The sequence below is a fragment of the Euwallacea fornicatus genome, chromosome 13 (genome assembly GCF_040115645.1).
Source record: "Euwallacea fornicatus isolate EFF26 chromosome 13, ASM4011564v1, whole genome shotgun sequence".
Classification (NCBI taxonomy): domain Eukaryota; kingdom Metazoa; phylum Arthropoda; class Insecta; order Coleoptera; family Curculionidae; genus Euwallacea; species Euwallacea fornicatus.
Genome location: NC_089553.1, coordinates 2,263,607 through 2,280,018, shown reverse-complemented (window position 1 = coordinate 2,280,018; position 16,412 = coordinate 2,263,607). Strand labels below are relative to the sequence as shown.

The following is a 16,412-nucleotide window of genomic DNA, read 5'->3' as shown; positions in this document are numbered from 1 at the left end:
CAATGTGCTAAGTCATTCAGAAAGCGCACAAGTTCCGATAAGGCGGGAAACTTTCAAACGCGCTGCAGTGTTTCATAATGAAAAACGCATAGGCAACATCGATTACACGACATCCGTAAAAAAGTCAAAGCTGCCGTTATCTGCTTCTGTTTAAACAAAATGGCCGACTTAGTAGGGCTAAAAATAATACCGTTTTTTCCGATCTTTTATCGCTAGGTCGAATTCAATTCCAGTTTTAACATGCGGCCTGATTTCTCATTGAGGCTAATTACTCAGCAGAACATTTCGATACACTAATTACCGCAAATAATAACAGTTCAGGAATAAATCACGCCAAGGTTGCTCGGCCGGCTCTCCCAGCAAAGCCGTAAAGCAGAATGCAAACGCCTCCTGCTACCGGTCAGTCGGTGCAGTGAGGGGACTCCTGCGTGGGGCACGTAATCCGCGGAGGACCGGCCCCAGAACGTGTTGCGAATTCAATTAGAAAAATCGCTTAACCAATGGCCGAACTTCCCGCCAAAAATATCGAGGTCAGGCTTAATGGAAAGCGGCAGAAATCTGAGAGGAATTTCTGTACAGAGCGATGTTGATTATTCTAATAGTGTCCACGTGAGTGTGCACATAAGTATTTGGGTTCTTCGAACTGTGACCCATTTTCCTGGTGCAGTCGGCCCCATCGAAGATAAGCCTGAATGGGCTCTTTTGAGGCTACGAACAAAATTGCTTTGTGGAAGCGCAAAGTTGTGTGTTTGCTCGTTAAAGTCAATAATCCTGTTAACTGGATGGTTCCCCCTATGGGCGATAAAAGAAAAAATGATTCTAACTGTACACAGTAAAGCAGTGGATAATTTAAACCACTGCAGACGCTTCCGCGTCATATTCCTCATTTAATGCGTTGCGTGCGTTACGCAACCTAATTACTTAAATATCTCGGTCGTTTTTTCCTAAACCCGTTTTAGAGGAAGTAGTTTTTCATTACCATAAGGCCATGTGAACGCACTTGGCCGTATTCGATTACAGCTCTATTTTCTATGAGAACCGGAAATGGGGTGGACATTGGAGATTGGAGTCTTAGGGCAATTAGATCGGACCAAAATTCGTTACCATGTATGCTGAATTCAGGCAGCTCTTCGGTAACTGAAAATAAAGCTTCTGTGAAATTAAACCTTGCACTTTAATTATTCGGACAGGCGGTAAAAGAAAATAAAACTGCACATGATGGCCATCAGAAGTGGTAATTTACCGGGAGCTAAATGAACGCTGCGAGATGGTTTTTAATGGGTGTAATTGCTCACTCGAATATAAACGTGCGTTAATATTTATGTAGTTAATCCAGATTATTCTCCCTAGTGCTTAGATGAGCATTGAAAATAAACCAAAAATAGTCGGTCTTGTCCATGGAGCGGTCCTCGAAAGAAGGCGCAGATTAGACAGGACATTTGAGACAAGAAACAAGCCACGGGGAATTATCTTCGAGCTTCATCCGACCAACCCACACCTCGATCTCTTTCTCTTTACATGTAATTACGCGGAGATGCACACGATTTTCGACCAAGGCCTTAATCCTCTGATGGCGATCAAGATGTGGCGAGATTATAGTAGAGACGTATCACTTATTGGAATTATCAGTCATATTCATTGAAGTTCTTATTGAGTACTGTTAGAGATTCTTCTTAAAAAGCTGCTCCGAAAGGAGTTCCATGCTTTCAGACTTGTTTTCTTTATGTCTGAAAGGCCTTTTTACACACTCAAGCTACGCTACTGATAAATATGCATCAAGAAGTAGAGTAGTAGGTACGGTAGCCACTCGCCTGCCTAATTCCAGGTAGCTCGAAGATAAATTATTATGCTTTTTCATTATTCAAATTGAGGCTGAATATCTACACGAAAGTTAAATAAAGCTACCTGATAGTTCATAAACGATCATTAAGAGCTAGAAATCACATTTTTTTCTTATGAAACTGAGTTATATACGTGCAGGTAATGGAGATGAACAATTCAATTTCGCGCTCTAGATAATGTTGGCCAATCAAAATTCAGTGCCAGGGATTGTGCTGGTCAAGGCACTGAAACACAATAAACAAACAACAAAATCGGAATTCTGGCAACGGCGCAATAGGCGCCATTTTCCCAAATACTTTTCTTTGCTAGAGATGATAGCACGTCAGTATACTTTTTGCGTGCGCATTTGCATCTGAGATGTGTGTCGAGGATCCGAGGACGAAAACTACTAAATTTAAAAAAAAATGAAAGCATAACGAATGAGCTTCACACGGTGAGACGCATCGGACGTGGAAGTATGGCAGTAATTGCAGATTGCAGTCTTTTTCTCGTCAAACCGTGAACGAAACACAAAGAAAATCACGATGTGAGAAGTTTTACAAGATTGCAAGGGCACGACGTCGTACCTTTAACAATTACACTCATAAAATTAGCCATATAATTGGCAAAATTTTTTAATTATTTTTTAGGTAACCATTAAGTCCTTTTTTTTGACTCTTCAAAATTTAACGAACCGTGAATTTTCATTACATTTCTCGTTTTTGCTGCTCCAGTGGAAGATTAAAAACGTCCACAATCATCATATCCCTAGTTAGCATTAATTATTGCCGCAAATAGCTGCAGGAAACTTGAGGCTGCAATTTCCACAATTCGCATCCGCAAATTATGTTTATTTTTATATTGCTGCATAATGGGAAAAATCGAAAACTACAACTGCATAATGATGCTGCTGAAGTACGACGCCTAGGGTATTTTCAACTAATCCGGTTTTCCTTCCTTTGGGGGAATATTCGCAAAAAGCCACCAGCAGCGCTCTCTCTATGTTCCCCCGCTTTTAATTAATTAAAAGTCCAACCCATCTACTCAAAGGTCACATATAACCACTCATCTTGCCAAGTGTATCTACGAGGCATACTTGAACACAATTTTAAAAAAAGTCGAAAAGTGGTACCAAAACTCTCTGTGGTGGAGCTGATGGCATGGTAAATCTTGTGGCCGAGTAATACCCGCTCCAGGGTACCACTTTTACTGTTTTGTGTTGGTCATGGCTTGATAGTAACTCGTATACGGCAGGCAGGCGTACACTCGCCGTACGACCGGACGAAGAGAGTATCTCGGCGTCGCCTCGGGCCTTTTTTTAGACTTAGTACTCTACCAAGGACTGCAAGTTTAGAGGCTGTTCAACGGCAATCCTACCAGAACCACTTTAAAACATTCATTTGTTCACTTTGTTAGTTGATTGCTTTAATATAAGGCATCAGACCCCAGGTAGCTTTTGATGTTAGTGATGCGGATGATGACATTTTTGGAGACTACATGATAAGGGAAAAACTCAAGATCAGAGTAACAATTCATCATGGGGCACTTATAACATAGAGCACTTCATACGCCATTTTGTCAAGATTCTTCTATTCTGTTCCAAATATTAAATTGCATATAGCATTGTAATTGTATAAATTTCTAGCATGCAAATAAATCAACATAACATTGAATAATTGGTAGATAATGGACATAAAGTTAACTGGAACTAACCTGCGGTGCCGGAAGATACATGTGCCAGATAGCCCAACAGCGTACTCTAGTATCTACTCATTCGTTGAAAACGCAATTAATTGTATTTGGTGGCAATCAGGCTGATTTATGAAGATGCTCTAGTATTCTGTTTGGTAATATCAATTATTAGAATTTGGGCATCTAAATTGTCTGAAATTTAATGTTTTCTAAACATGTTTCTATAATTTTTCAAAGAGTTGTGGAAAGATTATTTTTCCACTTACTAAAGGTAACGGGCCGAAAAAATGTCCCTTTTTCTACTATTTATAACAATATTCTGTTTTGAAGAGCTCTTGTACAGAGGAATCGAATTAGGTCGCAGAGGCTGGTAAATTATTGCCTGAAGTTTCCCTTTGGACCTCGAAAATATAGCCAAACAACCACTGCCTACGACCCACATGGCTTAAATTGGACAAGACTTGTCAATCAAACTTGTAATCAACGTGCATATGTTTTTTTTTAAACGTTAATTTTAATGTCTCTCGTCACGCCTTAAAGTTTATCGATATATTTTTGGAGCACCCTGTATAATAAATCTAATTCTCGTGAATTTCCGTTAAAGTGTAGCACCCTGTATATGTATCTCTACTAGGTGCGTTTAAACTGCATTTTACGCCTCATAGGTCGAATATTAATTCCCCATATAGTTAAGGATTTTGTATAATTTTTCTGATTTCATCATAATTTTACATAATTTTAAGAGCTACTTTAACGGGACTCATTAAAGAACTGCATTTATTATGACTTTTTTTCGAACGAAGAAAGCCTTCAGTACTGATTAGGCCTTAGTAGAGGCCGCATTTCAAAACAGTACCCCGTAGGCCTTGCGGGCAAGAGTGGTACGCGGGACGCGAAGGGCCTGGAAGGTTGTACGAGTGCGGGTCGCGGGGCAGGAGGGGAGAGAAAGTCACTGACACCGCAGCTCGTGAGTTCAAGGCGATCTCTTTAAGCTTTGTTGGTGCTTTAAGTGATGGACTCTTCCTAGACCCGTTTCGAAGAAGACCACAAAGCATAGATTTCAGTTTTTTTAGACCAAGTCATATCATTTACCTACATAAGGGAGAGTAAAAGGGAATTTCTTTAAGCAATACAAACTACAATGTTTTTCTGTCAAAACAATAACTCATCAAGGCATCATGAAACTGATTCTTTTTCACGATTGCACGGTCACGTTCTGCAATGGGGAGCAGCAAATAAACCGCGAAAGCGATGGGAAAAAATCGCGTACGCTGCAGAATGACTAAGCAGGGGCATTGCAGATTTATGAAATTGCAGGAATAATGAGAAGTTTTTTTTCTGCCGTCCGCAAGGCTGCATACTAATAAAATGTTTACCTTGTCATCGCGGAAGAGCAACAAAATAACAAAATCTTATCACATAGTCATATATTGTACAATTACACACGTTGGCGGAATGCTCGAGCTCTTCCGCCATCACCAACTTATGTGTGGATAACTGTTCTTCTATACAGGTGAACAAACCTCTTAATGCACTAGATGATGGCATTTTGTTTACTTCTGTATATTGTTATTTAAATGAGCGTCATATGGCCCCTAATGAAGTGTAACTACTTATACACCGAAGAGCTAACCTATGACAATGTCCAATCTTGTTTCAGATACCGTTGGAAAGTCATTAGGGTTATTAACGACTGACTTATTTACCAACAAACCGACGTTTATTATTTTCTGGTGTTTGCGCTATCTAATCAAAACAGCCGTTAATTAAACCTGGATAATTGACATGTGCGCTGATGCTTTCTCTCAATAAATTTCCGTTTGATTTATGGCTGTAACCAGGATGTCGCTTAATTAATCGGTAGTCGCTGAAACGGAACGAAATAGTCGTTGGGGTCGATTTATTTGCATGCAAGAAGTATGTGAAATTATGAGCGTTGAATAAAATTGAAAATTCTTGACAAAATGGTGACCGACAAGTTGCACGTTGTAAGCATTTCTTCGCCCATCTCTCCGTTCGACTAAGTTTGGCGCCCATACACCATCTGATCTCCTACAAATTGTAGGGTTTTTGAACTCGTCACTTTACATTGAACTTGAAAATAAAAAGCATCCTTCTTCCTTCTTGTCTTATCGTGCCGGACCGCATGTCCAATCAGGGCCAATTAGACGGTGTAGTCACGTACGGCACCGGTGTGGGTTTTATTTGTGTCCCATATGGCGAAAACACAATAAAATAGGAAAAAACCTGCCTTACATGCCGTATTGTCTTGTTTGGCGAAGGTTGGACGTTTTTATGCATACTACTGTGATCAAAACATAAGGTGATTTTTCCTTTAAACTTCGCGGGTACTATAAAATCTTGATATAATTTTTTTTAGGTTGATGGCACTGTCTATGAGATCTGTGCTAAATCTCATGCCAACACAGGGTGTCCCGTTCAGAGCCCCTCGGATTCCCACGAATTTATTTGTGATTTCATAAAAACCAACTAGGGGGATGTGTATGAGGCTAATGAAGATGACCTTTAAAATTATCCACAACCCTACGAGGTGTTCTAAAAAAGGGGGGCGTAGTCATTAAGTGTAATTTTTTTAAACGAGATCAGCTACGTTTTTTTCTACGTGATAGGATCGTTTGTTGATTTTTGTTCGTTCTTAATTTTTTTTCCTTGGATGCAGTGACTCGAAGATATAACGATTAAAGGGAGATTTTAGACATGTGCAGTACCTCATAAAAAATTAACATCGCAGTTAGTTTAAGTTAGGATTTGATCATTTTTGGGTGAATTCTTAAGTACGATCTCCTCAGAAGGCTTGAATACTCATTTTGCCAAAAGTACCCACAGGATGTTTACAATAACAATTTTAATTTTTACCTTTTCAGGCTGATTTTGTAGTATTTTTTCAAATAGAATGATGTATTTTTATGACGTAAAACGAAACAAAATTAAATTTTCATTTTGGTATCAAATAATGTCACATTTATCATAAATATTAATGGAGTGATTAATTATTTCGAGAAAGGCATTGCTAAGTGGGAAACACATGACTAAGTGCGTCAGTGTTGATCACGTGTTGCCACGGTTCGATGTTTTTTTGTTTTAAGTTTTGACAGCTCATTTCCGATTTTCTGTTGCTTCGAAATCTGTTTATTCTAAAACTGGCCATAAAAATGAAGATTAGTCAACAACAACTTATTAGTTGGATTTATGGGATTGGTGCATGTGATGGAAATTGTTCATTACTTTCTGGGCACAACAATTTCTAACAAAGCACAACGATTTTCTTATAGAAGACATTCCGATGGAACGAGCATAGAAAGTATAAATGAGCGCTTTGAATGGACAGACGGTGTTAATTATGAAAAGGAAGTACGATAGAAGAGAGTCTTAGGAGAAGAAAATGAACTGGACATCGCTTTATCAGCGGTAAATAACCCAAGAATGACCGTAAAAGAAATTAGCCAGGAGGTTAACGAGCTGTCAAAACAAAAAAACATCGAACCCTGGCAACACATGATTAATACTGAGGCACTTAGCCATGAATGCAGCTTTACTTGAAATAATTAATCATTTCATCCATATTTAAGATAAATATGACACTATTTCATACGAAAATGAAGAAAATTTAATTTTCTTTTATTCCCTGACATAAAAAACACGCTTACAATTCGAAAAATTTTAGAAAACTGGAGTTGATTGGAACAGGTGCAAATTCAAGTTAATATTGGACATTTGTGCCTGCTAAGGACATCTTAAGTAAGAATCTAAGAACAAGTTAATTGTGATATTAATTTTTTATCACTCAACACAAATATTTATATATTTTTTTAAAACCTCATAGCTTCGATTCTTTGAATCTCAGGGTAAAAACTATTAGGAACTAACACAGGATCAACAGATCATTCCGTTATGCGGAAAAAATGCTGGTTGTCACATTTTAAAAAGTAACACTTCACGACGCCCCGCTTTTTTGGGACATCCTGCAGGGTTGTCGCCAATTTAAAAAAGCACCTTCATTAGTCCCACAAACAGCCCCATAGTTGTTTTTTATAAGCAAATTAAACCTTAGGAGTCCGTGGGGCGCTTAAATGGACACCCTGTACATTCAATTGCTGCAGAGCTACACGTGTTCTTGTAAACATACAGAGGTGATATTTTGGATTTTTCCTATGCCTGATTTTGTGTAGCAAAGAATTTGCATTAAATTTTGCTTGCGGAATGAATATTTTGCCTCGGAAACGCTGAGGATGTTGAATAGAAATAGTACGGCTGTGACGCAAAAACACTCTTTACAAGTCGTACAAGGACTTTAAAGAAGTTCTAGATGAACAGGACTCCGGGCGACAATCATCATCTACCGATGAAAGCCACGTCAAGGAAATCTAAGATTTGGCATTCCATAATCGTCAAGAGAAAACTAAAGATCTTGCTGATGCTGTGGACATTTCATTTGGACCAACCCTAAACCATTTGAAAAAATGTTCTGTGCCTCAAGAGCGTCAAATTTCGATTTGTTCCAAAAACACTAAAACTTTTAGAAAAAAATGCGTCGCGTTGAAATCTGTCAAATAATTATTATTTCCGACTACTAGGAGGTCACGAAACGGACCATTACAGGAGAGGTGAGATGGATTTATGCATGTGACCCGGAAACAACTGACCGATCGAGCGACTATCCTGCAAAATTTGTAAAAAAGATCGAAAAAACCGCGCCGAAATCGGTCAAAAGTTAAGGCCATATTGACAGTTTTCTTCGATTATCGCGGTGTTAGACATCATGAATGTGCTCCGCCAGGCGCAACTGTTACCAAGGGATATTATTTGAGCGTTATGCGTCTTTTGCGTGAAGCTATTCGCCTCAAGAGGCCAAAATTATGAGCAGAAAATTCCTGTTTTTTGCCCCGCGATAATGCTCCGTCGCACACTTCGAGAACATTTTACCAAAAACTCGACCCATATCATTCCGCAACCACCGTATTCGCCTGATTTAGCACCGTTGCGCTTCTGTTAAAAGACCGCTCCGGGAACGCCGTTCCGACTCGATTGCGGAGATAAAAGCCGAATTGAAAAGAGTATTGAATTGACTCTGCTCTGGAAACCCTCTGATTGTTTTTTAAGGGTTGAAGACGATGAAGTTTATTTGAAAGAATAAACAAAGATATTTCATTTCATAAATGAACTCACCTTAATTTTTTTATATCACACTAGCATACATCGGATAAGAATAAGTAGCGCTCCTCGCTCGCACCCTTGTGCACGGCAGCCCTCCGGTACTAGGGACTAGTTCCTTGATGTTTAAATCATAGACCCTTTAAATCAACAATAGACAAAAGGGCATTTCCCTAATTGTATTTGGCGTAACTGAATTGCTGTTATTCTCTCGAGCGCTTTGTATTAATTGCTCAATGAGATTTTCATAAGGTGTTAGGGTTAAATGGGTCAACTCAGCAGCGACTTCAATCGTGACGGTTTTCTCAACTTCGGGGTACATCCGGGTGTCGGGAGTTTACACGAGGGTGCATCATTGTCTCGTTTATGCCGTAAGGCAAACAAACTTTTAAAAACAGATTACAATAGAGCAATAAAGAGAATAAAGAAAAACCGGTAGCGTGCGGCTTGTTTGTCACACATTGTGCTTATTTATTTCGAAAAGAAGATGCCGCCGATAAACGTTAAAGGCGGCCGGCAAAATGTGCCGCCTTTATCTTCTTGTGATGCTTAACATAGTCGTCATTATTTTTCTTGCTGCTAGACGCGCCCTGTGTGGTTTATTTATTAATAGTTACGATGAGGAAATCTCTGGAAGCGACCAAATGCAGAAAAGCGTTTTTTTGAATATCTGCATCTCAAGCCTTGTGTGGCTTCACATTCTTAAACATGAATAACGACGCAGCCTTTAATCTGAAGACCGGTAGCTATGGCTTTAATGTCCCTTCATCACTCGGGCCGACTTAATCGCGTTTTGTGCGTCTGATGTTTCCTTTCCAAAAGAAAAAAAAATGACGACGAGATTTAGTGGCGAGGCCCCAGAGAAACCGAAACGCATATTATAAAATATTAATTATTTCGGCTCGAGAAGGGACAATTTACCGGAGTTCATTTTCAATCACGTCCCGAGCCATTGTGCGCCCATCAGAAGAATGAAAAAATCCATCTTTCATTGGTCTCCAAACCTCGGCTACCTGTGTTACAGCCGGTGTGCAGAACACCTGTGTGCCTCTACCTGTTTCTAATTTTTTACCTCCTCATGCATTTATGCAAGCGTATATTTGTATATGTTTCTTTATGCGCGAAAGCTTTTTCACATGTTCATTAAGCCAATTTGTTTTAGCGCGTTATTCCGCTTGCCGGGTACTGCCACAAGTGGCTACAACTACTTCGATGGCATTATGGATGTTTGAATACGCCATTAATTCTCTTAAGGTTCTCGCTGCTTGATTTATCCCAACGGGAAAAACCTTTTTCTTACGAACACGCAGCCCCGACAAACACGTTGGCTCAATCCAAGTAATCCCCAGGATAATTGTCCTATCTAGAGTTTGCATTTAATTTCCCGTTGGATCCAAAAAAATCGGCACCGAACTAGCCCTATTAGTGTCACCGCAAATTTCACACGTTTTTCTATTGTGAGAAAACCCTTCATGCTTTCGCGTTCTTTTGTGACGATTGTTTGGTCACCCTCTGACCAAAATAAGCTGGAGATGGGGTTGATCGGGGGATTTCGAGAAATACGATACCCCCGGGCAGTTTATACGGTTGTGCAAGGCGGATTTGCAGAAACTGTCGTTTGATCAAAGGGTTGCAATAGAAGCGGACAGGGCCGTAGTAGGATACCTGGAGGCGTAACGTTGCAGGTTGCAACTGAGGGGAGTCCCCCTCTGTCATTGCGGATAAAGAAAATCTGGGCCAGTTTGGCAACGAAATCCTTCCTTTGTGCGAATAGGTGTTGAAGAATACACCTGAATCTACTTGAAATAGATTAAAGTGTAATTCAGAATTTGTTTGTTGTGCTAGGCAGCGTGTAAAAGAGTCGCTCCCCTCTTTCGGCTATTTTTGTCCCAAGTAAGCCTCAAAAAGGGGATTTCACTAGAGGTAGTTACTTGTTGAATAATAAGACATGATGTCTTTGTTTTGACTGTATAGGATTTATAGAATTTAGACTTCCACAAAGCTGTTAATCGTAGCAAAGATTCTTGACAGTTGGAGAATGTATTATCTCTCTATGAATTATTCACTCCAAAGAACTTTTTTTTAACTTGGCTGGTCATTCAGACCCTCCTTCTCCACTTTTCCCCATTTCATCTTGCAGTGTGTACTCCACCGTTTGTTTACACGTCTCAATCCTACTATCTAGCCCATTAATTCAGATTGAAGACTCACGCAACCCCAGTAAAACACTTGTATCACACGAAAAGTCGCTCTCTTGTTTAAGCTATTTCTAGTCCAACTAAGCCTCAAAAAGGAGATTTCACCATGGGTAGTTACTTTTTGAATAATTAGATATAATATCTTTATCTTGACTGAATAAAATTTATAGAATTTCCATAACGCTTATAATCACAGCAAAGATTCTTGACAGTTGGCGAATATTACATTTCTCTGGAAGATTCGCTCCAAACAACTTTTTTAGGGTGGGCCGAGCGTTGGGGCCTTTCTCTGATAGCACACTTCCGAGATCAACAATCCTCGAATGAACCATTTTATCCTGAAGTGTGTGCTTTCACTAATTGTTTACACACCTCAATCCCTTTATTCCAAATCATTGATCCAGATTAGAGGCTCACGCAACCCCATAAAAAACATCTTTGGCACGTACAGATAAACCAACAGTAAGCAAATATCCCATGGATAGCTCCCTTGATTTCTTTCTTGTGATCTTCCTGACATGCCGTCTCTTTGCGATCCCGAATTTGTCTCATGCATCCCCCTTACGCAGGGCGGATGATATCCTCAGGCATAACGACATCGCAAAAGTTGATCCTTGCATTATTGAATACTCCTTCTGTGTCAAACAAGAGTATTACTAGAGGGAATAGAATTTCTTATTTCGTGCACTGCTTGCTGGAGAGTTGTTTCTGCCGGCCTTTGTCCTTTCCTTCGGGTTGTCGTCCCAGTACGCTGTGGCCCAAATGCGGATAAAAAGCGGATTAAACCGTATTTTGTTAAGACTGTTGTGAATGCTGTAAATTTTTGTGATGAAACCATAAATAGTTGAGTTATCTGTTCCCAGAATTTTCAGCCATTAGGGCAATATACACGCGTTCCACGCCCTTGAGAACACGAACATTGCTTCTTTGAAATAAGCTACGGAGCCAAGTCCAGCCTCGTTGCATTGGACCTCTCAGAAAGGGCGGCCCCGCTTTTTTCACGAAGTTAGTAAATAGTTCCTCCGTGATTAGGTCAATTTAGCAAAGATTAAAGCCCCGTTTTATATCTCTAATAAAAGAAAGGCATGCAATAATTTCCCAGTTTCTTTCGTACAACGCGAGTTCTGAGTCAATTATCTCTCTTGATCGGTTGATGGGCAAGTCCCGTCTCGCACTCATCATAATTATTTTAATCTGATCCGTTCAATTATGCAATTACGGTAGATCTGTTCAAATTCCTGTAATTTGTAGTGTTGAGATTTATATATTTAAACTTTTTCTGCGTTTCGTGAATAGCGTTGCGTATTACGATGGGTTAGTCATTTGGGTAAGGCCGGCCAAGATCGCCCATTCGCTTTATTATCCGGTAATTAATCCTGGATAAGTGAAATTCTTGTACCATGGCTAATTGAGATTAATTGCACAAATATTTTATTATCGGCTGTGTCGTGGTGCTTTGTGTAGATAACGAGCTATTTGGTTGCGTGCTGTCGCTTGTAAACACCCTGTAAAAATGTACTATAATGAACCGTCATTAGCTCTGGTACCTTGCATGGAGCTGAGAGCTGAAATTACGGTTTGGTAATGATGAGCTTTCTTGTGAGAATTTCATATGGAATTAGAGGACAAACAATATATATAATTCTATATAAAAAATTGTGACTTTCATTTTCAAATTATCTATAAAAATATCTCATAATTTAGTTTTTCCTGTATATGGGCGTTTTTACGACTTTTCTAGGATATCTCTAAAAGTGTAAAACATCTCGACTTTCCTACTTTTTATAGGCAATTAAATTTTAACTCTTTCTCAATCGTCATAATAAATAAGTGGGAAATGTATAGACGAAACTTCAAGCAATGATACATAGCTTTACATAAATACTAACTACGATAACTAATTTAAAATACTAATTAACTAACGAAAGCATAACACGTGATATAAATTCAAATCGACATTTGTGGCGCGTAAATTTTATTTACCAGGCACCTGGCGCCATCTCTTCGAAAGTAGACAAACATTTTATCCTTGAAACGTAAAACTACTTTGCCTTCGCTACCACTTCTATAGTGCTGCTCACGAATATAAAATGTCCATGCAAACAAATGCATGCGCCACTTGCACGTGATTTCTTCAAGATGAGAGTATTGAACAGGACCGTAATAAGGCAGTTAATACACTTAAAGAGCTTTTTAATCAAATTCTGAAGATAATGAGCACTAAAATTTCGTCATGCCTAGCATTTTTTAAAAAAGATGACGTCTTATATATTAAAAAGATAAAAGTTTAGTTTATGTTCAATTATGCGTGCGCAGTAAACACTCTCCATTCGAAATTAAGCAAGTCCAACTCTGTGAAAACCTCTGGTCCATATAGAATATCGATCGTTCCTATACCACATCTGACCAATCAACAATTACCAAGCTAGGCATTAAGCGTTTGGTTTCTTTTTATGGATATTTTTTATTCGCAGACATACTTTATACAAGCTTCCTTTCCTAATCCGTAACGTAAAACAAAGAAACATATAATCCTTCTACTGAAGTTAGAAACAGAAACGTCAAGGAAATAGATATAGTTACGCAAAAAAATTGTAAACATTTCAAATTTAAACGTCAACAGCCCCATGTTTTTCTTCAACAATGTCTCATTCGAAAACGAAAAAAAACCTCTCAGCACAATGGTATCAGTGCGACAAATGCCATTCATACATTACACACAAAGATATAGAACTTCATGGAGCAATGTGCCCCCCCGACTTAGAAAACTTGGGGCACACTTTCGTGCTTGATGGAGTGTTATTTGGACTTCTAGACCTCAAACCCTGCGAAGAAGTAAAGAATTTGAGCAGCAGAGAAAAAGATAGCATGTTGTTTATTAGCCAAGCAGCAATGCAACTTTGTGAATTTGCAATTGGAGACCTTGTGGTTTTGGAATCAAGGGGTAGAAGTACTCCTCTAGTGCTGAAAGTGTGGCCTACAATCGAGAAAGGGTTGACATCAGTACTCATAACTAGGAATTGTAATTATTTCATATCTTTTAAAGAATTTCAATTTTTTTTTCTAAAATAATTTCTGAATGGTTACAGGTTTGGAAAATGCGAATTTGACTCAAAATGATTTTGTTATTGTAAAGAGGTTTATTGAAACTGAGGTAAAGGCAATGCAAATATCAGTAGTTATATTAAATGGGCCCAAATCTTTGGAACTAACTTCAGAACTTAGTAACCGCCTTTCCAAATCTTATGAGGGCAGATATGTTACAACAGATAATATAGCTCATATAATGTTTTATGGGACTAGATTGAAATTTGCTATAAAAGTAATAAAACCCAAAAACGAATGCAAGAGCATTGAAGAGCAAATTAAAGATCTTTGCTTAACAGATCAAAGGATGTTTTATTTAATAGACTCTAACACAAAGTGGCAGATATTTAAGACACAAGAATCCTTTAATGAGGCAAATAAGGTAACTAAAAAGCAAGAAATTGTAGGCCAGCAGCTTGAAATTGATGAAATTCTTGAAATAATAAAGGCAATTTCACAAAAATCAAAATGTCTAACAGTTGCTGGGAATAAATCAGTACTACTGTATGGCCATTCTGGCACTGGAAAAACTACAATTGCAGAAATGATTGGAAAGAAAATAGGGTTTAATACAGTAAAGATTTCTGCTGCTAATTTATATGGAAGCACAATTAAAGCCCCTGAAGATGCTATTAGAGAGCTTTTTCAAGAGTCAATTGAAAAGGCTCCAAGCATACTTATTTTAGATGAAATCGATATTTTATGTCCTTCAAGGAGTGGTATGTATTAAGTAATTTTTTTAACTAGATATATGGAATTTTTTTTTGTTTACAAGGAAGAATATCGGATTCAGAAAAAAGACTTGTATCAACATTACTGACTTGCATTGACAGTTTAAAGCAATCACCAGAAGTATTTGTCATAGCAACTACCAACAAACTGGACAATATAGATCTAGCATTTCGAAGGTGATCATACTCAGCTTTCACAAAACACTGACCACATTCAGCAGAAATGACACCAGTTGCACAACTGGTACTTCTACTGGATGGGACAAATGATTAATTTACTGAAAACTTCAGATGTGGTCGACTAGATCGTGAGATTGAAATTCTAACTCCAAACCCAAAAACCCGCAAACTCATACTTGAAAACCTGATAATTCCACAAAGCCTCTCCAATTCAGAACTCCAAGAATTGGCGTTAAGTACGCATGGTTATGTTGGGGCTGACTTGGTGTCTCTTTGCTCACAAGCTAACTTGATATGTGCTAGACGAGGAGGCGATAAAACTGACTTAAATGACTTTAAATTGGCTTTAAGAAAGGTGAAGCCAAGTGCCATGAGAGAAGTTCAAATTGAGGTGTGTTAAAGTCTGATGTTATTAAACTTTTTGAAAATCTAAGTATTATCTTAGGTTCCCAATGTAAAGTGGTCAGACATTGGGGGACAAAATGACTTAAAGTTACTCCTTCGGCAAGCAGTTGAATGGCCCTTAATATATCCTGAAAGTTTTACACGACTGGGAATTACACCTCCTAAAGGTGTCTTGATGTTTGGTCCTCCAGGCTGCTCCAAAACTATGATCGCCAAGGCTTTGGCTACCGAAAGCGGGTTAAATTTTTTGAGTATTAAAGGTGATAGCTTGATGCTGCATTAAATCTTTATAGTGAAAAACAAGTGTTGTAGGGCCTGAATTGTTTAGTAAGTGGGTGGGAGAATCTGAGAAGGCTGTGAGGGACGTATTTAATAAAGCACGGCAAGTCGCTCCGTCTATAGTATTTTTCGATGAAATTGATGCTCTTGGAGGGGAAAGAGGAGCAGGTTAGTTGTGGTATTTTTCTCCTTGCTAGAAAAATTAATGTTCATTTAGGAGCCTCTACGAGCGTTCAAGAACGTGTATTAGCCCAACTTCTGACTGAATTAGATGGCATCACACCCCTATCTGATGTCACTATTGTAGCAGCAACAAATAGGCCTGACAAAATTGACAAGGCGCTTTTGAGACCTGGAAGATTGGACAGAATTGTTTATGTTCAGCTTCCAGATGATGAAACCAGAAGTGAGATTTTTAGGATCAAGTTATCGAAAATACCGGTAAGAAATTTGTGATTTAGTTGGTTATAAAATCGAAACAGACGTCAAGTTTTTCATGAATTTTGTTCATCTACTTCATAGTCTGATACGTATTTAAATTCTACACTTGCCATAAGGTCAAATAATTATTGTGTTACAGACTCGAGATGTGGATATTAATAATCTAGTGACCAGCACAAAAGGCTACTCGGGAGCCGAAGTCAACGCAGTATGCCACGAAGCCGCAATGTTTGCTTTAGAGGAAGATTTACAAAGTGCCTTTGTAGAGACCAGGCATTTTGCAAAAGCCTTGATGATGGTCACACCTAGAACTCCACAGAATTTGCTCAAAATTTACGAGGATTATATTAATATAAAAATATAGTTATTAATTATTGTTTTAATGGTTGAATCCGTAGTTACGAAA

At 38.6% G+C, this 16,412-nt stretch overlaps 1 protein-coding gene across 3 annotated transcripts; it reads left to right on the top strand.

The window, feature by feature from the left end:
• Positions 1 to 3,118: 3,118 nt before the first annotated feature.
• On the top strand, positions 3,119 to 16,377 carry LOC136342954 (ATPase family gene 2 protein homolog A). 3 transcript variants are annotated; one of them, XM_066289264.1, is made up of 9 exons: positions 3,119 to 3,270; positions 13,699 to 13,905; positions 13,973 to 14,693; positions 14,750 to 14,878; positions 14,993 to 15,272; positions 15,327 to 15,546; positions 15,599 to 15,733; positions 15,783 to 16,006; positions 16,146 to 16,377. In XM_066289264.1, exons 2-9 carry the CDS (start codon positions 13,752 to 13,754, stop codon positions 16,368 to 16,370), a joined length of 2,088 nt encoding a protein of 695 aa, XP_066145361.1. In that variant the 5' UTR covers positions 3,119 to 3,270; positions 13,699 to 13,751; the 3' UTR covers positions 16,371 to 16,377. The 3 variants fall into 3 exon arrangements, with proteins under 3 accessions (XP_066145361.1, XP_066145360.1, XP_066145359.1); XM_066289263.1 differs by lacking the exon at positions 3,119 to 3,270 and having other exon boundaries at positions 12,133 to 13,905; positions 13,973 to 14,689; positions 14,746 to 14,878; XM_066289262.1 differs by lacking the exon at positions 3,119 to 3,270 and having other exon boundaries at positions 12,136 to 13,905.
• Positions 16,378 to 16,412: the final 35 nt, after the last annotated feature.